This window comes from Chiloscyllium plagiosum, chromosome 38 (assembly GCF_004010195.1).
Source record: "Chiloscyllium plagiosum isolate BGI_BamShark_2017 chromosome 38, ASM401019v2, whole genome shotgun sequence".
NCBI classification, from domain to species: Eukaryota; Metazoa; Chordata; class Chondrichthyes; order Orectolobiformes; family Hemiscylliidae; genus Chiloscyllium; species Chiloscyllium plagiosum.
The window spans coordinates 16979274-17006003 of record NC_057747.1 but is presented as its reverse complement, the minus strand read 5'-3'; the positions used below and the strand labels follow the sequence as shown (position 1 = coordinate 17006003).

Genomic DNA, 26730 nt, shown 5'->3' with positions numbered 1-26730 from the left:
GGTTTAGGGTGAGAGGGGAAAGATATAAAAGAGACCTAAGGGGCAACTTTTTCACGCAGAGGGTGGTACGTGTATGGAATGAGCTGCCAGAGGATGTGGTGGAGGCTGGTACAATTGCAACATTTAAGAGGCATTTGGATAGGTATATGAATAGGAAGAGTTTGGAGGGATATGGGCCGGGTGCTGGCAGGAGGGTCTGTTTCCATGCTGTACATCTCTATGACTCTATAAATGTTTTGATTGGCAATTGAATAGTTTTGCACTTATAGGTTTTTTAAAAAAATTGTTCATGCAATGTGGGGATCACTGACATTTATTGCCCATCCCAAATTGTCTAAAGAGCAGCCAAGTGTCACCTACATTAGTGTGGGTCTGGAGTCACAAGTTAGCCACATGAGGTAAGGGTGGCATATTCCCTTCCCTAAAGGGCATTACTGAACCATATTTTTTAAAAAAAAAATAATTGACAGTGGTTACATGGTGACCATCAGACTAGTTTTTTATTGGATTCAAGTTTCATCATCTGCCATGATGGATTTCGAACTCATGTCTGCAGAACATTAACTTGATTGCCAGTCTACCTGAAATTGTCACTATCCCAGCAACACCAATCCCCAAACCTTAATCTGAAATTAGTTGTTTCTGATACTAAGGTCCTGCTTTGTTGATGTGGGTGGGTTTTGAATTGGTTTAAAAATTGATCCCTAAGTGTCAGGAAAGAAAACAAATGTTCGATTTCCCAGCATTTACTTGCTTCTCAAAGGCCATGAAAAAATTGTAATAAACAGTTTTCATGCACACCATAGTTTTCTTTTCTTGTCATACAGACATCTTAACTTAATCAATTCCATACTTTGCCTGTTCTCACTTGCATTTGTAAACAGAAAAGAAACTCTAGGGAAAACTGAAGGAAAATTTGATTGTCATCTGGAAGCTACACTTCCTGCTTTTCAGGCATTTAGTCTGAGAGTTTACCCTGCAGCTAATTGTGATAATTGAGTTAATGTGAATCAGAACTTTTCCATTTTACTTGGCATGAGGGAAAGCTTTCAAGACTATCAAAGTTTGGTGACAGAGGTATTTGGATTGGGAAACAGTGAGATATGTGTTTATCACAAATGAAGTTTTTATTTGTCATAATGGTCTAGCCCTAATAATGAATGGAGCTTCATTGTACCTGCCAAAAGAAAATTATACTTCATCTTAATTTTACAATGTGAGCTGAAATTAATTAAAAATTTATGATATATTAATATTGTAGATGATGAATGAATCTTGATTATAAAAAATTACATCATGAAATGAATATGGGAAGCACCCTGTATTGAAAAGAATTGCTCTGTGTGTAGACAGCAAATAAATGTAAATGTTGGAAACTATGTTGGCATCATGTTCTTTCATAATGTTCAGTGGTTAAACGAGTTCAATTTTAACGATGCAATCTTATCTTCGAAGGCTACTTTTTAGCTGATACCTGACCTTCCCCCTTGGTTAAGACAGCTGGTGAAAGGAATGAATAGGTCAGCTCAAGAAAGCTGACATTTGGAGGGTCCTGTTGTACTACTTTTCTCATATGTATGCTATGTTGCTCTCTCAACACATGGACATCGGTTCCTCCACTGACTTGAGTGTAGCACCACCTGATGTCTATTTAAAGAAATGTAGCTCCTGATGCACAGATTGTTTGGAGTGGGTGGTACTAACAGTTATAAACTTAATCTTACAACATGATCATTCATCCCAGTATTCTGGCTAATATTTATTGTTCCGTTAACATCACCAAAATCAGATTGTCTAGTCATTATCTCATTGATGTTTGTGTGAGCTTGTAGTGTACAAATTGGCTGTTACGTTTCATACAACACAACACTTCAGAAATACTCGGTGTAAAATGATTTGAAATATCCTGAAGTTGTAAAAGATGCAATTCGTTATTTCTTGTTTCTTTGTTTATTTGACTGTAGCAGAGACTTACTGTTTTCCTTATTACACTGAGCACCACCCTTGCTCAGTGGTCTTCTAAAATAGCTGAGTTGAATTGTTTTGGATTAGGTAAACTTGGCATGTTTTCATAGTGACATATTTTAAATTTTCTTTTAAATCAAATAATTTTTTTCTACTTGTACCTCTTGTAAACTCATTTAAATTGATTTGGAAAATGGGCAGTGGATCTTCTTTAATTCCAGAAATCAGGATGCCTGTTTTTTTTCTAAAACAAAAACAGAAAGAATTATGGATGCTGTAAATCAGAACAAAAACTTCAACAGGTCTGGCAGTATCTGTGCAGAGAAATCAGAGTTAATGTTTCGAGTCCGGTGATCCTTCCTCAGAACAATTCTGAAGAAGGATCACTGGACCCGATTCATTAACTCTGATTTCTCTCCACAGATGCTGCAGATCTGCTGAGCTTTTACTAAAATATCTGTTTTTGTTTCTGTTTTCCTCATTTGATGTCAATGGTCATAAGACAAATGGAGTGATAGGACATCAGGTCAGTTTGATAACTCTGTCTCAAGACTCAGGTTCAAAAATACTACGGATTACAGATCCTTTAAGCAGTTTTACATTGAGGTTTTCTTTAAGTAACTTTCATAATTCACCACACTATGTACAATTATACAGTCATAGAGTCCTACAGCACAGAGGCAGGAGGCCCTTTAGCCCAAACTGGTCCATGCCGACCTAAATGTTCCGCTAACCCCATTTCTCTGCACTTGGCCCATATCCTTCTAAACCTTTCCTATCGATGTATTTGTCCAATTGCCTTTTAAATATTAATGTACCCGCCTCAACCACTTCTGCTGGAGGTTCATTCCATATGCATGCCACCCTCTCTGTTCCCTTTTGTTCTTTCCCCTTTGATCTGAAACTGATGCTCTCTAATCCTTGATTCCCCAATCCAGGGAATAAACCCTGAGTGCATTCACCCTATCCATGCCTTTCATGATCTTATACACTTCTATAAGATCATCCTCAGGCTCCTACGCTCAAAAGGAAGAAGTCCTAGCTGTCCAACCTCTCCCTATAACTCACACCATTGAGTTCTGTATAACCAATGTCATGTATAACTGCAACATAACTTCCCAACTTCTATACTCAGTCCCATGACTGATGAAAGCCAGTGTACTTAAAAACCTCCTTCATTGCCCTGTCTACCTATGACTCCACTTTCGGAGAACCGTGCACCTGAACACCAAGGTCCCTCTATTCCACTACACTCTTTAACGCCCTACCATTCACCATGAAACTCCTATCTTCATTTGACTTTCCAAAATGCAAGACCTCACACTTATCTACATTAGACTCCATTTACCATTTCTTAGCTGACTTTTCCAGTTGATAAAGGTCCTGCTGCAATTTGTGATAACCTTCCTCATTGTCCACAATACCTCTTATTTTATTTCATCTGCAAACTTACTAATCATACCTTGTACATTTTCATCCAAATTATTGATATAGATAACAAACAGCAATGGGCCCAGCACCGACCCCTGAGGCACTCCACTAGTTGTAGGCCTCCAGTCCGACAAGCATCCTTCCGCTGTTATCCTCTGCTTCCGATCATCAAGCCAATTGTGTATCCAATTTTGCCACACAATCTAACCTTCCAGAGCAGCCTACCATGTGGAACCTTATCAAAGACCTTACTGAAATTCGTATAGACTACATCTACCGCCCTGCCTTCATCAACCTTCCTAGTCGCTGCATAAAAGAACTCTAATAAATTTGTGATTTCCCATGCACAAAGCTAGACTGACTTCCTGAAGAAGGACTTATGCTTGAAACATCGATTCTCCTGCTCCTTTGATGCTGCCTGACCTGCAGCCACTTGCTCCTAATCAAATCCTGTCTTTCCAAATGCACGTATATCTTATCCCTCAGATCTATTCAAGTAACTTAGTTACCACAGATGTTAGGCTTACTGGTTTATAATTCCCAGGCTTTTCTTTGCAGCCTTGAATAAGGGCACAACATTCCTATTCTCCAGTCATCTGGGAACTCACCCATGGCTAACGATGTTCCAAAATATCAACCAGGGCCCCCACAATTTATTCTTTAGTCTCTTGCAGTGTTCTTGGATATATCTGTTCAAGACCAGGAGATTTATCCACCTTCATGCATTCTAATACATCTAACACCTCCTCTACAGTGATATGGACTGTCCCTAAGATATGGCAACTGATGTCCCCAAATTCTCAAGTCGTCTTGTCTTTCTCCATGGTAACCTCAGAGGTGCAATATTCATTGAGGACCTTGCCCATCTCTTGCGATTCTACACATACATGCCCACTTTGGTCCTTGAAGGGTCCTATTCTTTCTCTAGTTATTCTTTTTCTTTTAATAGGCTTAAAGTATCTCTTTGGATTCACCCTAATGTTCTCAACCAAGGCTATCTCGAGCCCCCTTTTCACCTTCCTGATTTCCTTCTTCATTACCACTCCTGTTATGAAATGCTGATAAAACCAATGAACACTCTGACCTGTATTATTTAAAAACAACTAAACTCATTACATGTTGCAGGGCTTCCCAAAATGGGGGCTGGGGTCCTAAATGAGGCATAAGCTAAAAGTTTGGAATCATGAGATCTAAGATTGCAATAGGAACCATGGAGTTCAGACCAAGTTGCAAGTTACCAAGTTTCTGTTTAAGGTTGTTACTGTTGCTCCATTGTTGATGTTAGATGCTAAAACATGGCCCTTCATTCTCCAGTTGTTGTCCTTGGGGCACTCTTCTGTGTGAGCTTGTCACCATCTTAGACCAAAACCAAAAGAACTGTGAATGTTGTAAATCAGAAACAAAACTGAAGTTGATAGAAAAGCTCAGCTGCATCCGTGAAGAGAAATCAGAATTAATGTTTTGGGTCCAGTGACCCTTCCTCTAAGATAAGACTGATTGGAAAAAGTAAGCTGTTTCGATGATTTTCATTCAATATGTTGCAAAGATATCAGAGTTAGCATTTTTCAGTCAGTGTGGAAATATATACTTTGGATAACTGAAACTTTGAAGTACGACCTTTGTGAACCTAATCCTTTAGCCACAACAACAATGGTTCACATTTTTAAAGGTTTTAAGTGAGAGAAATCAGTTGTATAATTTGGATGATATCAGGTCAAAGTCAAACCAGACAAAATGCTGGAATCAGCAAACAATGACCCTTTGAATGAACATTCACTTAAAAGAACATTAATGTGGACTATACAAGGCTAGTTTCAAAAGGTGTTTGTTTTACTGTTTTATCTCAGTCCTTCCTTGTCAGGGTACAATACTGTAAGTCATTTTCTAGACCTTTGCTCAAATGGCTGTTGCTGCTTCATGAATCTTGGCAGTCAGTGTCAGCAGGCAGTTCAGCTGTGGAATACTTCAAAGATCTCTCTGATTCTTTTCTAACCTAGTTCTTCAACAGTGCTAACTCCTGCTAGAAATAAGTAGTGATTGATTTTCCTTTGGCCTAACAGCGCTTTGCAGTCAGTTGTACTATTTCTATCATTGTTAACTCATTTACTTTGTTTGTATTTTGCTGGCAAGTGGTGTTACTTAAAAGAGCTACTAAGATGGTGGAGGCAGAGGACGAGCGTGTTAGTGCCTGAAATGCCTTTCGTTCTTCCATCCAGGAAAATCATTTAATGATGCATAGCACAGCCACATAAATCTGTCATTTTTCAAATCTGCATGTGCTGTTTATAAATAAATAGTTGCTTAGTCGTACAAAACTTGAGTATTGCTGAACAAAGAAACATGGTATTCAAACCTTTCATCCTGCATGATGGGGGGGGGTGGTAGATGTGGAAATGGTGACATAGAGGCAATGTCACTGGACAAGTAATCGAGAGGTCCAGGCTAATGCTGAGGAGCAGCAGGTCAGGCAGCATCCGGGGAGCAGGAAAATCAACGTTTCAGGCAAAAGCCCTTCATCAGGCAAGTCCTTTTACCCGAAATGTCGATTTTCCTGCTCCTCAGATGCTGCCTGACTTGCTCTGTTTTTCCAGCACCACTCTGATCTCCAGCATCTGCAGTCCTCACTTTTGCCTGGTGCTGAGGAGCAGCAGATTCAAATCTCTCCACAGCTGCTGGTGGAATTTAAATTAATCAGTTGCAGAATAAAACCACTAATGCTTTGCAAAGTGCTGCTCATTGTATTTCAGACTATGATGATATCCATCAGCACTGTTAAAGCTTTAAAAATGCAGTAATATGAGCACGCAGGTAGATTTTGACCAGAATAAATAGACTTGATTTTCCTTGGTTTTTTTGCAGGTTATGAGGGAAAATGGCTCATCTGAGATTCTAAATAAACTATATGATACTGCCATGGACAAATTAGAAGGCTTAAAGAAAGATTATGATGCACTAAGAAAGCGGTACAATGAGAAGATTGCCAACCATAACACTGACCTCAGCCGTCTAGAGCGAGTGGAAGAGGAAAATCGACGTTTTCAGAAACAGAATGAGATGCTGATGAAGCAAACTGACTCTGCTGTTGTGGAGAAAACTTCAATTCAGCAACAGTATTTATCTACATTGAAGAGGTGAATCATAGAATCATACAGTATAGTCAGCCCATTGAGTCTGCACCAAGTAAAAGCAACTCTAAATCTGCACAATTGACTCTTCAGCGTTTGGTCCATAACCTTGAATGTTATGATATTTCAAGTGCTCATCCTCGCACTTTTTAAAGTTTGTGAAATTTTACACCTCAGTTACCCTTCCAGGCACTGAATTCCAGATTCACACCCCCTCTGGCTGAGTTTTCTTTTTCTTGAATACCCTCCAAACTTCCTGCCTTTCACCTTAAAATTATACCCCTGTTGTTGACCTTTCAGCTAAGGGGAACCACCCTGTCCTTATCCCTCATAATCTTTATACACCTCAATCGGGTTCTCTGTCACCCTTCTCTGCTCTAAAGAAAGCAACCTGAGCTAATCCACTGTAGCTAAACTGTTCCATCCCAGGCAGCATCCTGGTGAACCTCCTGTGCATCCCCTCTAGTGCAACCTCTTCCTTCCTTAGTACAGTGAGCAGGACTACACGCAATACTTCTGCTGTGGCCTAACCAAAGTCCTGTGCAGCACCAGCATAGCCTTCCTGCTCTTATAATCTGTGTGAAGGACAAAGTTGACATACAATAGTTGTGTTAAGAAACTGGTATAGATCCAAAAAAGAACTATGTTTCCTGAAGTGTATTAATCCAGTATAAACGATGCAAGGTGGAATTCATTGAAGTTTTAGCATTTTCAGACATATTTGGAATCCTGAACTCTTAAGAAGGGAACGTGATTTTCGAAGCTATGTTGTGTGCAATGAGTAACATGAGTATTGATGATCTGATCATTTTTCTCACATCTATTACAAAGCTGATTGGGGCCAGATGTTCACAGGTAAAGGGATGGCTGACAAATGGGAAGCCTTCAGAAATGAGATAACGAGAGTCCAGAGAATGCATATTCCTGTCAGGGTGAAAGGAAAGGCTGGTAGGTACAGAGAATGCTGGATGACTAAAGAAATTGAGGGTTTGGTTAAGAAAAAGAAGGAAGCATATGTCAGGTATAGACAGGATAGATCGAGTGAGTCCTTAGAGGAGTATAAAGGCAGTATAAGTATACTTAAGAGAGAAATCAGGAGGGCAAAAAGGGAACATGAGATAGCTTTGGCAAATAGAGTTGAGGAGAATCCAAAGGGTTTTTACAAATGCGTTAAGGACAAAAGGGTAACGTGAGGTGCCGGAAAACTGGACATTGGCTAATGTGGTGCCACTATTTAAGAACGGTGGTAAGGACAAGGGAACTATGAACCAGTGAGCTTGATGTCGGTGGGCAAGTTGTTGGAGGGACTCCTAAGGGACAAGATGTACATGTATTTGAAAAGGCAAGGACTGATTAGGGATAGTCAGCATGGCTTTGTGCATGGGAAATCATGTCTCACAACTTGATTGAATTTTTTGAAGAAGTAACAAAGAGGACTGATGAGGGCAGAGCAGTAGATGTGCTCTATATGGACTTAATTAAGATATTCGACAAGGTTCCCCATGGGAGACTGATTAGCAAGGTTAGATATCATGAAATACAGGGAGAACTAGCCATTTGGATACAGTACTGGCTCAAAGGGTGGTGGTGGAGGGTTGTTTTTCCAGACTGGAAGCCTGTGACCAGTGGAGTGCCACATGGATCAGTGTGCGTTCACTACTTTTTGTCATTTACATAAATGATTTGGATGTGAGCATAAGAGGTATAATTAGTATGTTTGCAGATGACACCAAAATTGGAGGTGTAGTGGACAGCGAAGAAGGTTAGAGTGGTGCTGGAAAAGCACAACAGGTCAGACAGCATCCGAGGAGCAGGAAATTGATGTTTCGGGCAAAAGCCCTTTGATGGTGCATGACCTGCTGTGCTTTTCCAGCACCATTCTAATCTTGACTCTAATCTCCAGCATCTGCAGTAACCACTTCTGACCAGCAAAGAAGGTTACTTTAGATTACATCGGGATCTTGATCAGATGGGCCAATGGGCTGAGAAGTGGCAGATGGAGTTTAATTCAGATAAATGTGAGCTACTGCAGTTTGGGAAAGCAAACTTTAGCAGAACTTGTACACTTAATGGTAAGGTCCTAGGGAATGTTGCTGAACAAAGAGACCTTGGAGTGCAGGTTTATAGCTCCTTGAAATTGGAGTTGCAGGTAGATAGGATAGTGTAGAAGGCGTTTGGTATGCTTTCCTTTATTGGTCAGAGTGTTAAGTACAGGAGTTGGGAGGTCATGTTGTGGCTGTACAGGGCATTGCTTAGGCCACTGTTGGAATATTGTGTGCAGTTCTGTTCTTCCTATTGCAAGGATGTTGTGAAACTTGAAAGGGTTTAGAAAAGATTTACAAGAATGTTGCCAGGGTTGGAGGATTTGAGCTATCAGGAGAGGTTGAATAGGCTAGGGCTGTTTTCCCTGGAGCATTGGAGGGTGACCGTTATAGAAGTTTATAAAATCATGAGGGGCATGGATAAGATAAATAGACAAAGTTTTTTTCCCTGGGGTCGGGGAGTCCAGAACACTCACCCTAGGTTTAGGGTGAGAGAAGAAAGAGACCTAAGGGGCAACTTTTTCATGCAGAGTGTGGTATGTGTATGGAATTCGCTGCCAGAGGAAGTGGTGGAAGCTCGTACAATTGCAACATTTAAAAGGCATCTGGATGGGTATATGAAGAGGAAGGGTTTGGAGGGGTATGGGCCGGTTGCTGGCAGGTGGGACTAGATTGGGTTTGGATATCTAGTTGGCATGGACAAGTTGGACTGAAGGGTCTGTTTCTGTGCTATACATCTCTATGACTGTATGTCTATTAGTCCTCATAAGAGTTTGAGGCCAATGGAAGGAATCATGTGATATCCACTGTTAGTGTATCAATTCTGGCCTTTCAGATATCCAGGCTGTTTTTTTTTTATTAAACATATAAATATTTTCTCCAGAATCTCCAGTATTCCACATAAAACTGAACTGCCAGTCATCCACTTCAATAGTGTCTTCTCAATTTGATGCCAAAAAAACAATTTTTCACAAATGTAAAGTAAATGATTATGTGATAGCAAAATATCATGCCATCTGGTGCATATAGTACAGCTCAAATGAAAGTTAAAATTTAGAATTGTGGTAAATTGTGCACATAGTATTGGAGAGAGAGAGAGAGGGGAAAGACTTAAAATGAATCTAAGGGGCAACTTCTTCACGCAAAGGATAGTGCATGTATAACATGAACTGTCAGAGGAAGTGGTGGAGGCTAGTACAATTACAGCATTTAAAAAGCATCTGGATGGATATATGAATAGTAAGAGTTTAGATGGATATGGGTCAAGTGCTGGCAAATAGGACTAGATTAACTTAGGATATCTGGTTGGCATGGATGAGTTGGACTGAAGAGGTCTGTCTCTGTGCTGTACATCTCTGTGACTCTCAATTGTGAGATGCAAATTTTCAGTGTTCTTTGGAGCTGAGTTCTCAGTCTTGCCTTGGTAATTTGGGTGTAAAGGTTCACAATTTATTTTACAGCAAAGGAGACAAAATCTCAGTAATCTGGATGTTTTGCAAATGCCAGTAAACCCCTACGCTTTTATTGGTGTATGGTTCTAAAGACACCCAATGGCAAGGTCTCCTTCCAATTTGTGGCTGATAATTTTTTTGAAAGAGAATGATTAATATACAATGTAAATCAACTTAAAAAAAATTGTCACTAAATATGACACGGCAGCAGTGTTCCATCTATAAATATATCAGAAAGTATTATGTTTGAAGTTCAGATCATGAAAGCGGCAAAGGCAAACATTTTAAAAATGAAATATTCAAATGATAATTTATTATATTTTGTATTTCCACTGAACCTTCTAAAAATATTGACATTGTTTGAAATGCTTGTTAAGGAAGAGCAGAGAACAAAGATACTTAATTCTAGTAAAATATAACTTAATTCTTGTGATTTATTTTAATTAGAAACATTAAACTTTATCTACTTTGACTTTGTTTCCAAAGATATGACTCAATCCAGCATGAGTTAAGTAAGGCAACTGTACAAAACAAAGAGCTTCAGAGAGAAATGGAACGGTTACAAACTGAGGTGACACGATTCAAGACATTACAGCTGAAAGCTGTAAAGGATGCAGAGAAGTACAAGGAAGAGAGGGATACGGTACTGAATGAATACCGCCTGGTCATGAGTGAAAGAGACCAAGTACACAAAGAAATTGACAAGCTGCAAACTGAATTGGAATTGGCACAGGGTCACCTAAAGAACACATCATCAGAGAGAAAAGTAGCTGGTGAAGAACTTGAAGCTCTTCGACAGGTAAGGTCAAACAGGCTATCCTTTGAATACTTCTCAAACTATCTTTCCAATATCTCTAAACCATGGAATTCCAAGCTTCCCTTGATGTTTTATTTTGTTTTCTATCCACAGCTCTTTACATAGGTTTCTCTGTGTTAAAAAGTATTGTGATGTTCTCATCCATGTTATACATAGGAAGAGGTTTGAATTTACTCACAAATGCAGTAGTTGTAGTTCTTGGTTTGATTAAGTTTTAAAAAACTGTTGTAATCAAAATGAATATAAATAATTTACTGAGATTCTTGGATAGTCAAGAGTATTCTATTTCTCTCTTCATTGCTTCCCATAGTGCCAGCTGTAATGCAACAATTGTTTTTAATTAAAGTGTTTCATATATTCTCAAGAAAGAAAATGAGGGATATCAATCTCTTGGAGATAAGTTCAAAGGCAAGTGATGTCCTTGCATCCATGGTCCCTGAAAGCTATTTAGACCATGAGATACAAGAGCAGAATTAGGCCATTCAGCTTACTGAGCCTGCTCCATCGTTCGATCATGACGTGTTTCTCAATCCCAAACCCCTGCCTTCTTCCCCCTAACCCTTGATTCCCTTGTTAATCAAGAACCTATCTATCTTTGTCTTAAATATACTAATGATTTGGCATCCACAGCCTTGTGGCAATGAGTTCCACAGATTCACCACCCAATGGTTGAAGACATTTATAGTTACTGATATTATCAGCTTTGCAGTCATATTTGGGTGGACTATGGTCTTTTTAAATTATTTTGCACTTTATATGAGAGTACTCCATTTCATATTGCTGAGAAAACTGATGGAAATTTGAAACAGACATTTACTGTATATTTTTAAAGTGTTGACTATTTTCTCTTTATTGCAATTGTTTTATAATGCCCAGCGGGCACAAGATATCATCTGATCAGAACAGTTGAGACCCGCTACAATACCAGTTCCCAAATTCTCAAGCAAATTTTGTCCCTGTAACATTGATAAATTAAACAAGGAAAACAAATGCATTAATTTAGAAGATTTCACTTTGAAAAGTCTTAGTTAAAATGTGGCTTAATCAGTTATGACTCATTCCCTTAACCAATCTAGTTATTACTTTGGTTTTGCAAGAAAAGTATTTAGGATGAGTTTGGCAAAGTCTACATGACAATTTACTGATTAATTGAATGAAAATTTTCTAATTACAATATTACATAACTTTCATCCCTCTTCACCTTCTAAAAATTATACAACCTTGCACCCCAAATATGAGGATAATTTTGAACTGTCACTCAATCACCAATTTTGTCTGTTCCCGGATATTGAATTTGATTTGCATTGGCACCCCATCCCTTTGTTCCCAGACATTTATTGGTTTTGAAAATATTTTAGAGGTTTTGCAGTTTGCAATTTTGTGGTGCTTATTTGTTTTGTGATGTTTGAGTGCTGGTCCAAGGCCTAGAATCTACTCGTGTCTGACCCAGTAGGAATTTCATATTGGAATGCTGATAAGCTAAATTCAATTATTATGCTACAGTTCAAAATTTTATCTAATGTCATAACATCCAAGCCCATTGATTTATGTTGAGTCTTTTATTCTAGTGAGGTCTTAGTTAATCTCTGTGATCCATTGAACTGGGTTTTTCTGGAATGGGAATATCATGGCACAATTTGTTTGTTAGCCATTTCTCTGCACTCAACTTAAACTTGTTTGGACTTGCTGGAAATTCAATCTGATTATGGCATTGAGAGGTAACATGTGCTGGACCTGAATCAACAGCAGACTCTCTCCTTTACCATTGCCATTTAAGAATTGGAGGAAAATGGAGGAATTACAGAAGAAAGATAAACTAGAATTGGGTCATAGATAATACAGAAAAATAAAGTGGGAAAGAAAAATTGGACTGCAAAAGAGAGGAAGAAACAAAGGAAAATTAGGAAAACATTTGAAACATTTTAAAATTTGACATCTTAACAATTTTTAACAACTGAGAGATCTCTTAAAAGGTAGAATACTTTAAATTGTTGACTTTTTGGGCCAGAGAGGTTGGAAACAAAAATATTTTTATTCAACCAGTTAAAACCTGTAGAGAATGGGAAATGAATCAGAACCTTTTGGCCCAGAGTTAGGGTCCATAACGCTACTCCAAAAGACCCTCTCGGAGATTCGATGATTGCATTAACAGTTGTCATGTTAGTAAATTTATTTGATGCTGTTTAATTTCCAGCCTTAACTTGTTTTATTTTTGGCAGCAGTAGACATTTGGCAAACCCTAATGGGAGTCAGGCATGTTTGGCTAAATTTCATGATATAGGCTAGTGTGTTGCACTTTATTTCATAGGAGGTTACAAAGGATTTTTTTAAAATCATTTTGTACCACCTTTAGGCTGCAATAGTTGTGCAGTTTTGTAGTGTAAGTCCCTGTTAGTGAAAACTCAACAAGTGACTTGAACAGTTCAACTGTAATATAATAATAAAGTAAATTATTCAGAATTTTGAAATATGGTGCTAACTGACCAGAAAGATAAGCTATCAAATTTTGCTCAAACTGCATGTATCTTTTAAAATAAAGCAAGAGATGGTGCAGTGATAATTCCTCTGAATAGCCTGTCCTCTGCAGTAAAAAAAATGGAAGTGTCTTCTGACTCTTTGCCTTTTAGTGGTGTTGACTATTGTGTTGCCAGAAAAAGCTGAGACAAGGCTTAGAAATTCCTTTCAACTACGAGCAGTTTAACTGACTGTACATAAGCTGCGATCACATTGTTCACCCAGCCTTTCAACCAGAATTTGAACACTCAAGGAAGATGTGACATTGAAGGTGATTACCTTTTTTGGTAAAATGGAAGCAGCAAATGAAATCCAAAAACAACAGCAGGTCATCAGGATGAAAGAGAAGAAATTTTTTTAAAAATCAGTGTTTCACATAATCACCCCAGTAGTTGGACATTTCAATGACTAATGCATTTTGGTGTTTTCTAGCATTAAATGCTCAAGTACCCAAGTCTTGCAATGATACATATTGATCCATGTTTCTCTTGAGCGGATGGAAAAGATTTAATATAAAAGTATTCTTCAATTTACATGATCAGCTGAATCCAACTAAAACAAGTGTTACAGAACTGTTGCAGAGTGCAACTTCTGAAAGTACAACTGTATTTTGGTTCAAAGTGAAAGCGACATGCAAGACAGTGTTTTTACTGTGTTGGATGAAAATAGTGATGTGACTTGTGTATTGCAACTAAATTTCAGGAGCTTCATTCTGCGTTGGTAGAACGAGATCATGCTATCTGTGAAAGGAATGAACTGCTGGAGAAATACTGCCATGAAGTGAAGGACAAAGCAGAAGCTCAAAAGGAGCTTGATCAGGCTTGTAAGGATATTGAGACTGTGAAAGAAGAGAGAGATGTTGCTAGGAAGGAAAGAACAGAAGCTATCATCCAGAGAGATCAGTTGCTGCGGGAGTACTACCAGGCCCGACAGGTGAATTTTGCCCTTGTATGGAGTTGTTTCATTGCTATTTATTATACATTTCTTTTAATTCTGTGAATACCCCATTGCCTTTTTGTACACATTTTTAAAAATCTAGATTATTTCATATGTTAATTTTTTAAAAGAAGAATTTCAACTCTGACAAATCACAAAACACATTAAATTCTGCTGGTTTCTTAGAATTGGAACTTGCCTTTCAAGAAAATGAAAACTCTAAAGCAGAACAAGAATAATGGCTATCATTACTGACTTTTTATTACCCCAGTCTTCAAGAGTGTTAGGGAGCTTCTTACTGTCAAATGTAAGGGCCAGCTAATGGGACAACAGACATGCTGCTCAGTTTAGTCATGACTGATGGACATAAAAAGTATCGAGAAATGTTGTTCTCTCTGGGCTAAGTATGAACTGATGGAAGTTTGTCCTGAGCTAAACTGGAAGTGACAAAGGTGCGAATAAAGAATGTAGCCAGCATTTTATTTTTCTTAGTTGAATTAATCTCCACTCCTTAAGTATTAATGTAGTAATTAAACTTAATAATAATGCTTATGAATAAACAGTTAGACTTTTGGGTAATGCAGGCACTTTTATTAATGCCTAATTGGTGAAAGCAAGCCAGAATAGTTTATATATTCCCAAAATATTTGGAAACGGCCTCTGTGGTTTAAAATATTTTTGAACAATTAGATAAAAAGGTAAAACTGCCATATTCCCGGAGAGCCACAGGGCTGCTCTTTAATTTGAGAGAGATGACTAGTGGTAGTTTAAGCAGAAGGTCACCACGCCTCAGGCAAAGGATGAGGCTGAGAAGATGGGACCTTCGTGGTAACCTCATGGAATTGAATCTACACTGTTGGCATCACTCTGCATTGTAAACCAGCCATGCAGTCAATCGAGCAAACTGACATCCTAACAACTGGATATGCAAGGTGGCTGAATTGAAGCAGCGATTATTGCCCACAGTCATATGGTGATATTTTAATGTTGGCATCGTCTGATGATTTCTTTGACCAAATACGAGTTTATGGTTTGGAAGATTGTGGATTCAAGTTCCCATCCCCAGGAATTTAAGCTTAAAATCTAGGTTGACATTGCATTACGAAACTGAGGGTGCATTGCTCCAGAAAGCAGATTATCTGACCATTGTTAAATTGCTGTGTGTGAGATCTTTGTGTGTGAAAATAGGCTATTGTTTTCTCCAGTAGTAACTACTTCAAAAATGTTTAATTATCTGTGAAGCATTGTACAATGTATTGAAGTTATGAAAGGCACTATATAAACACAAATCTTTCTTTGCAATAAAGAAGCCAAATGTATAGGAATCTATAACAGGCATCTTGAAACCAACATTTTTTCAAACTCTATAAGCTAATTTAGAGTATTTTTTAAGCTTTCATGTATTTGAGAAACACAAAGCTTCCAGTGTTTTCTGTATAATATTTCACTCTGAAAATACAGTATAGAATAGGAAAGTTACAAATTTTCCACTTACATTGGTGTGGTAGCATTTAAAGTGAGAGCATTCAGTGCTAGAATCTGTACACAAAAGAAAGCTCTGAACTTCCGTGTTGGCATGTATTGTCATTGCTTGAGGTGGATGACATGTGTAGGTGTGTTCATTTTGCGATTGCACATAATAGTATGCAGCATTCCTCCACTATGAAACGTGCTTTCTTCCTGAAGTCCCATTCCTTGGATATGTTGTATTACTGTTAGATTCATCATGTACACCAATGGCATTACAACATAGGTGTAGCAAATCAGACTCATTTACAATGGATATTGCAACACAATGAAAGTAAAATATTCAACAACCCTCAAAATTGCCCAGTTGTTTCTAACCAAGCCTAATGAATAATTATAAATGGATATTAGATAGCAAACTTATGCTTAAACTAAAAAAACCTTGATTAATAATGTAACTTTAGCAGAACATGGAGAAACAGCAAGACAATCTACTTGATATGATCTAATCCCAATGCTCTTTACAACACTACACTCGCTTTAATACATACAGACAAACAGTTGCAGTTAAGGGATAATTTTTTTTAAAATACAGAATTGTAATTTGTTAGCACAATGGTTTCATGATATTTCCTAGGCCTTCAGAAATCCTCAAATGTTGTATTCTAGACATGTAGGATTGTAACTTGCTTGAATTACAAAACCATTGACGCATGCAAATAACTTCTGCAGGTGGTGGGAGACTTGCTTGTGTCTTACATACTGAGGTGCAGTAATTTGATAACTGGCAGATAACTAGAGAGCAACCAAAACTTCATCCAGCAGCATTCATGGCCATACCCAAAACCCAGTCCAAACCAGTTCAATTTATGGTTTCTTTGTTTTTTTTCCAACATTCTCTTTGTTTGAACGGCTGGAACTGGCCTCCCTTTGATTCAAGCAGCAGCCAGCCCTTGAGCGTAATACATCTCAGATGCTGAAACATTTGCAGTATTCTTAAAGCAGCATTTAAATTTCCAGGCCAGTTCCTATAAGCGAATATCAGTTTATTGTTTCCTTTTTTTAAAGCTGCTGTTCAAATTCCAAAGTTCAGCTCTCAAATTCAGCTCTCAGTGCCAGATAAAAATAAGGAAAATAAAGAAAAACAGTGATGGTCCCAACATTATCTTCATTAGTTGTTCCTGGTCATCTTTGGACAAAAGCCATTTTCTGAGGTTGTCATCTTTCACCTTGTGGTTCCTGATGATTGTTCTCTTAAGCGGACCACAGTGACTACCTGTCAATGCCAAGCATCACCTGCACATTTTAAAATATTTTATAACATTGCCAGCTTGAATATTGGTCCTTGGGTATTTCAAAGATTACGCAGTGTGACCATAGAAGATGGCATTGAATTTTGTGAGAAGCTTGGCATTCTGTGTAACGTCTGAAGAATGATGGTTAACTGATACTTCTATCTCTTCCTGACCCTCTCCAGAGCACTCTACAAGTTGGATGCTACATTAGGAGAAAATGATTATCTTTCAGATATTCCTGAATTTGCTACATGGTGTGCAGGAGAAGCACCCACTATGTGATACTCTTTGCTGGGACTCACTATTTCATTAATTAATGTACCATCTGGGAGAGGTTAAGATTTGCCAGTTCTGAAATAACTATACGTTAGCGCAATGATTAGACTGAATCCCTCAGAACACCTAGAATTCTTTGACATCCAGTGCTGAGCAGTTTTTGATCATTTTTACCAGAAGTTTGTTTCCTGTTTGTTTTGCAATTTGGAAGGGGTATAACATGCCAATTGCTTGCTTACACCCAGAGGTGACTATGTCTGCTCCTGCAACTGTTTTGATGAGTAGCCATTTCTAGAATTGACTTATTTCATTACAGTTGTAGACTCCATTGATTATGGGCTTTTCTTACAGGCATTCATGATGCCAGAAAGATATTAACTTCTCCATGTAGACAGGCAAATTTCACCACAGCCCATTTTCCATTTATCTTGGACTTTCTATTAATTCAGCATATGCATTCAATTTTATTTTAAGGTTCTGTGTTTTCTGCTGAAAAATGAGTCAGTTAAGGAACAAGGTCTTCCTCTCGGGATGTGTAATTACAGTTAGATTGCCATATCTGGCTTTGTCTTTTGAAAATGTTCATTATCTTCTGAATGCCAGTTATTCATTCAAGACAGTTTCAGTGCTGCAATTCGCTGTTGTCATGGTGGCCACTCTGAAACCAGAATAAGTTATGCCACTTTCTGTCATTCATCATATTTAAGTTCATTCATCTGTCTAAAAGAGCATTACATTTAGTTTTCTATTAATCTTGCTGCCTGTGAAAGAAGTAGTCAAGGGCAATGAAGGTGTTGAAATTGAAGATTATGGCACGTATTAACAACCTGCTCTTCTGTTGTCATAAGGGAAGGTATGAAATTACCCATAGTTCACAAAGAACCAAAGCTATTTCTCTCCATTAGACACAGACAGATAAGTGGTTAAATATATCTTGAGGGGAACCACACCACAGCCGTGAGGCAAGACAAAGAGGCAGACTTTGACACACTAGCACTCAGGGAAATCCCACAGAATATTTGTCACCTTCTATTTTTATTCCTGATTTCTGCATTTGGAGGCTTTTCTTTTTAATTAACCTTCTCATCGTCATCCACAGTTCAAATGAAAAATAGTATGAACCTTTCCTTTAAGTACAAAAGTAATGCAGTGTATATAATTTAAAACTTGCAACATTACATTACTCAGTTATTTTAGGTAGCATTGTTTAATTATAACAAATGAGAAACACTTTGACTGTTCAGTAAACACAAGTTCATCAAGTGCTGTTTGCATTCATTGATGTCAATGATTGTATGTAGGTTAGCTCAATCAATCTCTTGTGTGGTTAAAGAACATTAAATTTTTCTAGTGATCACAAATTTCTGGTTGTGATCTTAATTGTTATACAGTTAGGTACTTAAGTGGTAAAGGTTGTGGCTGTGATTATTTTACCTGACCAGAGTTACAGTTCTTCATGTGCCCTTCACATCTTCAGGGCCTCCCAAACACTTACTATCCAGTGACGTTGGAGAAAAACTGCTGTTTTGTTAACAAACCATGTAACCAACTATATATAGCATGACCCAGAATGTCAAATACACTTAAATAATGCTAACTTTTGGAAAGCTTTGTCATTTCACTTTTTGAAGCGATGGCAATTAATAATCACTTTTATAATAATAACAACAGTAGTGGGCATCAAATTAGCAAGAATGAACAAAGAGTGACTGAGTAAAAATATCTTGTCCTTATCAAAGCAGATTACCTTTTTAATTTTAATAAATGAAACATGAACACCTGGCATATATCCTCAGATTTGGCATTGAATAACTGTTTCCTATTTCCTGACCAATTGCTCTGTACAAATATAGTATATTTTTGTATTATGGTTCATAGGATGATAGATTATTGTTAAAATTTTCAAAGCAGCACAAATTGTTTAGTGTTTGAATTTACAGAAACAAGATTCAGCGACATTGGACATGGAAAGAGCCAGTAAGGAAATCGAGATGCTTCGGAAGCAGTGTGAGGCAATGTCCCAGGAACTGAAGGAAGGCATACAGGAGGCAGAAGTAGCTAAACGTAGACGAGACTGGGCATTCCAAGAGCGAGATAAGATAGTTGCAGAAAGAGAGAGCATAAGGTAAGTGCACTTGAAAATTAGTTTACGAATTAATTAGCTTAAGCTTACAGGTCACACATTTTCCTTGCTTCTACTCCGAAGTTTTAGGTTTGCTATCCCAAATGTCATTTATAATAGAGTTTTGGGAATGATTACTGCCCAGCACTTCAGTACTGGAATGGAATGGGGTTGTGGGTAGCAGAGAGATATGACAACGGACTTGACTTCTCACCTAGGTTTGCCACTAAACCACTCTTTTCACCAACTCACCTAGATCTTGAAACTGTTGGCTGTATTATCAATAAAGGTTTTTCTTTGAAAAATGAAATTGGTGGAGGTTTCAATCTGAAGTCCTTAAAAAAAGGCCCTTCTGCCAATTGAAATTAGCAGCTGCCAGCACTTTCAGAATCCTATCTTATCCAGCATTCATGTACTTAAGGTATTTGGTACTGTCTGAACAGTGACTTGATCTTTCCTTTCCTGACTCTATGCTATTCAGACTAATTGTAATGTTGTATACCAACCATTAGCATGGAACAGCAATTGAAATTAAGATGTTCTAGCATGGGTACCTCAGCTTTTCACAGCTTATACCATTTAAGCCATTGCTGGGAAGTGGTAAAATTCTTTCACTGTGTTTTTTGAAGAATATATCCTGGTTACCTTGAAACAGATGTGTTAGATGAGATTAATTTTCCTGCATTATATTTATGTTTAGTCCCTATGAATATAATTAAGTAACAAACAAGATTCATAACTTTCTATGTACCATAAACATATTTTTGCATTTTGATCATAATTTAATTTCTAATATTTTCCTCCCTCTTTCTCTCTGTTTACTGTTTTGTCACTGCTCACTCTTGGCACCACGCATGTCCAACTTTTTCCTTCCTCACAATCTCTGCTTCCCCTCTCTTCCCAACATATTTCCATCCATCATAATTTGATATTGCTAGTTGCCATACATGGTCATCCAACCTCTGCCATTCTAATGGACTGTTGTGGTGAAGCTACTTCTGTGCGTCCACAAGCTACCTTCATTTTAACTGCGTCATTACTATTTCAAAGTATTAAAATAAAGATTTCCTCTATTTTATGAAGAAAGAGTTATGGTAGAGTAAGGTACAGACTGAAACATGATCTTGGGCGTCAGCTTGCAAAATGTAAGTGAGAGACAAATGTAAGATTTATTCTCATGGTTTACCATATCATTCAGAGTTGAGACTGTGTTGCTGGAAAAGCACAGCGGGTCAGGCAACATCCGAGGAGTAGGAGAGTTGATGTTTTGGGCATGAGCCTTTCATCAGGAATGAAGCTTGTGGGCCGGGGGCTGAGAGATAAATGGGGGTGGGGTTGGGGGCAAGGTAGATGAAGGTGAGGGAGAAGTGGATGAGGTTGGAGCGGATAGATGAGAACAACGATGGACAGGTCAGGATGGTGGTGCCAAGTTGGAGACTTGGGATTGGGATAATGTGGGGGGAGGGGAAATGAGGAAGCTGTTGAAATCCACATTTATCCCGTGTGGTTTCAGGGTCCCAAGGCAGAATATGAGGTATTCTTCCTCCAGTCGTCGGGTGGTAACGGTTCGGCAGTGGAGGAGGCCCAGGACCTGCATATCCTTGACTGAGTGGGAGGGGGGAGTTGAAGTGTTCAGCTACGAGGCAGTGGGGTTGGTGGGTGTGGGTGTCCCAGAGATGTTCTCTGAAATGATCCGCAAGAAGGCGTCCTGTTTCCCTAATGTAGATGAGACCACATTGGGTTTCAACAGGTACAGTAGTTGACATTGGTGGAGGTACAAGTAAATTTCTGATGGATGTGGAAGGATCCTTTGGGGCTTTGGATGGAGGTGAGGGAAGTGGTGTTGGGTGCAGGTTTTGTACTTCCGGTGGTGGCAGGGAAAGGTGCCTGGAGGGGGGTGTACCTGCACCCACACCACTCCCCTCACTTCCATTCAAGGCCCCAGAGGGTCCTTCCACATCCGTCAGAAATTTATCTGTACCTCTACCAATGTCATCTACTGTATCCGATGCACCCGATGTGGTCTCCTCTACATTGGGGAGACAGGATGCCTTCTTGCGGATTGTTTCAGAGGACATCTTTGGGACACTCACACCCACCAACCCCACCGCCCTGTGGCTGAACACTTCAACACCCCTCCTCCACTGCCAAACCGTTATCACCCGACGCCTGGAGGAAGAATACCTCATATTCCGCGTTGGGACCCTGCAACCACATGGGATAAATGTGGATTTGAACAGCTCCCTCATTTCCCCTCCCCCCACATTATCCCTATCCCAATCCCAAGCCTCCAACTCGGCACCGCCCTCCCGACCTGTCCTCACCATCATCTACCTATTGCTTTCTCAGCTACCTTATCCCCACACCCCTCCCGTTTATTTCTCAGTCCCCGGCCCACAAGCCTCATTCCTGATGAAGGGCTTGTGCCCGAAATGTCTATTCTCCTGCTCGAATGCTGCCTGACCTGTACTTTTCGAGCAATACACTCTCAAATCTGATCTCCAGCATCTGCAGTCCTCACTTTCTCCATATCATTCAGATCCTAGTTTTCAATCCTGTGTAATTTGACTGTTGTCTGTACCATATGTTATGACAAAATGTATACACTGTTTTGATTCTGTTCATCCTAAATGTTTAATTTTTTTGTTAGAACTTTATGTGATAACTTACGGCGGGAAAGAGACAGAGCAGTGAGTGACCTGGCAGAAGCTCTTCGGGATCTAGATGATATGATGAAACAAAAGAATGATGCTATACGTGAACTGAAGGAACTGAAGTAAGTAGTAATATTTTAAATGTGTATCTGGTTTGATTAATGCTGGCCTGTTCCATTTGAATGAAAAAAGAATTTTAAAAAATTATAGAATCCCTACATTGTGCAAGCAGACCATTCAGCCCATCTGGTCCACACCAACCCACCAAAGTGTATCCCACCCAAGTCAACCCCCTCCTTCACCCTATCCCTGTAACCCTGCATTTCCCATGGCTAATACACTTAGCCTGCACATTTTTGGACAGAGAGAGTACTGAAGCACCGGGAGGAAACCCATGTAAAAACATGGGGAATGTGCAAACTCCACACAGACAGTAATCTAAGGCTGGAATCGAACCCGGTTCCCTGGTGCTGTGAGGCAGCAGTATTAACTACTAAGCCACTGAACGGGCCATTTGGAGGAAAAAGTGTTCATATTTTTAACCAACCTTTCAAAATGTTTTGCCTTATGCTATAAAAGTAGCCAGCTATTAAATGTCCTAAACTAAGTCTCAATTATTTTTCAGTTGCTTTAGAATCCTATTAGCAGCATTTTAAGACTAGGATATACTCTGGTCCATGTTTCTACAATACTGCTAACTTATAATGGACCAATTAGTCAACGTAGCATGTCTATCGTTTAGGATTTGACAGGATAATTCTCCTGCATGCTCCAATTGATTTACACACTCTAGCACTTGTTTTTAAAGATTAATTTAAAAACAAACTTTACATAATTTTAGCTTCACGTAAGTTATGGAATTGTGCTAAGAATAACTAGGGATATGTGATAAAAGTTGGCCTAGTCAGCAGGGCCCACATTCTCATGTATGAATAAAAGAAAGTATTGCAAACACACCTCAACCCTCAAAAAAACACTGCTCTTTAAATTATTGTTTGAGAGAATTGATGCAGAGTGTATTAAGAAGTAGTGAACAGACTAAAGTCTGCCACATAACTGATATTTTCATATTCTGCTGAATTTCTGACAATAGAGACATTTTATATGAACCAATCATTGTGTACCAAAATAAACATTGTGTGGTAAAGCACAATTCATCCTTAAATGTGTTGCAGATTATCCTCTTCTATTAGTGTGTTAGCTATTAGGATTAAGTAGGGATTAATTTGAAATAAAGGTTTTTAACGAAGTAGTCTAAAAGGTAAAGAAGTAGCTACATCATGTTGGATATAAAAGATCAACTTTTTAAGCTTTCACTTATTTCTGTGTAATTTTGCATAACTCTTAACAAGGTTAAGACTTTAGTTATGCTCATTGCCTTTTTATTTGCAAGTTTGGTATTTCATAATATTGTTAGTTTAATGTTTAATGTAAATGTCTTGATGGCAACTTTAAAATAAATTGGATTTAAGGGAAAGGAGATATTGTATATACAAGCCTGAAAACATTTCTTTTAAATACACAAATGTAATCTATGTCCACGGGCTTTTGGTTTTACAACCTTCCTGTCTGCATACTTTCCTTTATAAGAAGAGTGCAAGCTGGGAATAGTTTAGTGACAACCCAGTCTGTGGGTACTCGAAACTGCAGTTAATGATGATCTTATGCACATTGTGACACAGAAACAGCCATTTGGCCCAACCAGTCCATATTGCTGTTTTTGCTCCACTTGAACCTTTCACCCATCTTTTCTTATTTAATTCTACCATCGGTTTCATTCTTGATCCTTATGTTTGTCTTGTTTCCCAAAAAGGCATCTATAGTATTAATTTCATCCACCCCCTAAAGTAGCAAGTTCCACATTCATACTGCTCCTTAGGCCAAAACAATTCTTCTGAATTCCTTATTGAATTTTAGGCAGCTATCTTATATTGATGGTCTTCAGTTACATTTCCTCTTAGGGAGAAGAGCATTTTCTCTGTGTCTATTCTATAGAAATCTTTCATAAATTGAAAGACCTCTGCATGGTCACCCCTCAGCCATATTTGATTCAAAGTCCAGATTATCAATGTAAATTGTGAATAGCATGCAGATCTTGACATTTGGCACCTCCCAACTCACTTTCAGACCAGCAGAAATGTGCAGCTATAGATGGATTGTTAATGCTATTGCAAGAAATGGGAGGACTGGTAGAGTAGAAAGATATTTCTCAATATGATGTATCTTAAGTAGTCTAAGTAGTTTTGGAAAATAGCCAGAGTTGCCACGTTCTCTGAGTGAAGATATTCAAATATGAATTAGAAGTACATATTTACACAGGCATTATGTAAAATTTAATAATGGTTTAGACAGGACCATCAAATTCCAATATTTTCCTTTCATGCAAAAAAGTTTCCATGAACAACTTTATTCTCACTAAGCAAACTGTTATCTTCAGTATTGCAGCTCATTTACCATTAACATTTTGAGACCTCATATAACACACCCTCACTAGGGCTCAGTTCCTTGCATATTTTAATGTTACTAGTAATCTCACTTGGATCATTTTCTAAAATTGTTCTGCAGTGTTTGATGGAATGTTGAGAAGATTTGAAAGAGAGGGACATTGCTTTTTTTTTAATTTGTTCATAGAATGTGAGTAGGATTTTGATCAAGTAATGCTGAAGAAACAGCAATATAATTCAAATCAGGATGGTGTGTAGCTTGGATGACGACTTGTAGCTGGCAATGCTCCTATTCACCTGTTCTTCTGGACAGTTGGGGTCTTATATTTGGAAGATACTACCAGAGATGTTGTGGTGAGTTGCTGCAGTACATCTTGCAGATGCTGCAAACTACAGTCACAGTGCACTGGTAGTTGAGGGAGTGAATGTTTAGGGCATGCTGATCATGAATGGTGGTGTTAAAACTGCACTGGTGCAGAATAGTGGAAAGTATTCCTTCACAATCCTGACTTATACTTCACAGATGGTGGAAAGACTTTGGAGAGCCTGGTGGAGGGTTATTCTTTGTAATATACCCAGTCTCTGTCCTGCTCTTGATGACACAGTATACAATTGGCTGACCCAGTTACATTTCGAGTCAATTTCACTGCTGTTCAGTTCTTCTGAGTGTATTAATCCAAATCTGTTTGAAGTTGCACCTACTGGCATCCAATTGTGTGGTGGAATTTCTATCAAATTAAGCTTGACAAGTTTTAAATAATTATAAATAAAAAAGAAGAAAAACATTTTTTTTAATTTTAAAGTTTAAATTGAAGACTCACGATCTGCATTGTGCTGCAAGTTTTGAGTAGATATGTCATGATCCTTTGCATTAGTCCAATCAAAAGCATTTAGCTCAGAAGGGATTCTATTTTGGATTTGGATTGTGAGCTACACCACCAAAAAGAAATTAATGAGAATTCAGTACAGTACTTTCCTATCTGCCCTATTAACTGAATTAACACATTGCTGTGAGTGCTAGGTTCTGACAAAATTGTGAGAGATAACAATCCAAATTACTGTAGGTCTCATTATTTAGCAAAGAATGAGACTGTTCAGTGAATGTTTTCCACCTTTAAGATTTAGTGGATGTTTTCAAACTAACTCACCCAGGTAATTCAGGTCAGATGCCCATTTTGATACTCCAACTATTGACTTTGTTAGAGACTAAAATCAGAAAGGCCATAAAACATCCCTCTCTCAAAATCCATGCCTCTCCCTACCAGACAGGATAGGTTAGAGTTATTCTGTGTTGTAGTTCTTATTCAGGTTACTGCTCAAGAAAAATCACTTTTGTATTTTCCTGTTTGAGGAGAATGTTTGATATTGCAGGGCTTGGCACATCTCTTCATGTAACTTTTACATTTCCTGGCTTTTTTTCAGTGTTTTTGTGACATAGCAACATAGAAGCAGCAGTCATCCGTTTTGGTCTTGGAGCCTGCTCTGTCATTCATTAAGATCTTGGCTGTGGTCTCAATTTAACTATACTGTCAAATAACTTTTCATGTTTATCAAATGCCTCTTGGAAACCCGAGTTATCACACATCTGAAACTTGCCCCTTATCCAACTTGCTTGCTACTTAAAAAATCTAAAATATTAATTAAACATGATTTCCATTTCATAAAACGATATTTACTCTCCCTGATTGCTTTGATTTTTAAAGTATCGTACTGTAACCTCCTTTTAAAAAAAAAGTTATTTCCATATAACAGACACTGCTTTTTATCTCTATTTTTTCTTGAATGAAGATTTTAAATTAGTTATTTTCCAATGTGGTAAGACTGTTCCAAAATCAAAGGAAATTTGCAAGATTATAAGTAATGCATCTGATATCTTTACAAACGGGAGAGAATAGGGCCCCTCAAAGATCAGCAAGGCAGCCTTTGTGTGGAGCCACAGAAAATGGGGGAGATACTCAATGAATATTTTGCATCAGTATTTACTGTGGAAAAGGATATGGAAGATATAGACTGTAGGGAAATAGATGGTGACATCTTGCAAAATGTCCAGATTACAGAGGAGGAAGTGCTGGATGTCTTGAAACAGTTAAAAGTGGATAAATCCCCAGGACCTGATTAGGTGTACCCGAGCACTCTGTGGGAAGCTAGAGAAGTGATTGCTGGGCCTCTTGCTGAGATATTTGTATCATCG

The 26730-nt window shown here is 38.4% G+C and overlaps 1 protein-coding gene across 18 annotated transcripts in view; it reads left to right on the top strand.

Annotated features, from left to right (window-relative positions):
• Positions 1 to 26730, top strand: part of dlg5a (discs, large homolog 5a (Drosophila)) — a 233889-nt gene that overhangs the window by 128191 nt on the left and 78968 nt on the right. For 11 of the 18 annotated variants that reach the window (XM_043678989.1, XM_043678987.1, XM_043678993.1 and 8 more), the window contains 5 exons: positions 6256 to 6527; positions 10501 to 10813; positions 14048 to 14278; positions 19245 to 19444; positions 22092 to 22217. In XM_043678989.1, coding sequence (XP_043534924.1) covers positions 6256 to 6527; positions 10501 to 10813; positions 14048 to 14278; positions 19245 to 19444; positions 22092 to 22217 — 1142 coding nt within the window. The remainder of the gene's footprint in view (positions 1 to 6255; positions 6528 to 10500; positions 10814 to 14047; positions 14279 to 19244; positions 19445 to 22091; positions 22218 to 26730) is intronic. The other 7 variants (XM_043679000.1, XM_043678998.1, XM_043678999.1 and 4 more) reach the window with 3 other exon arrangements.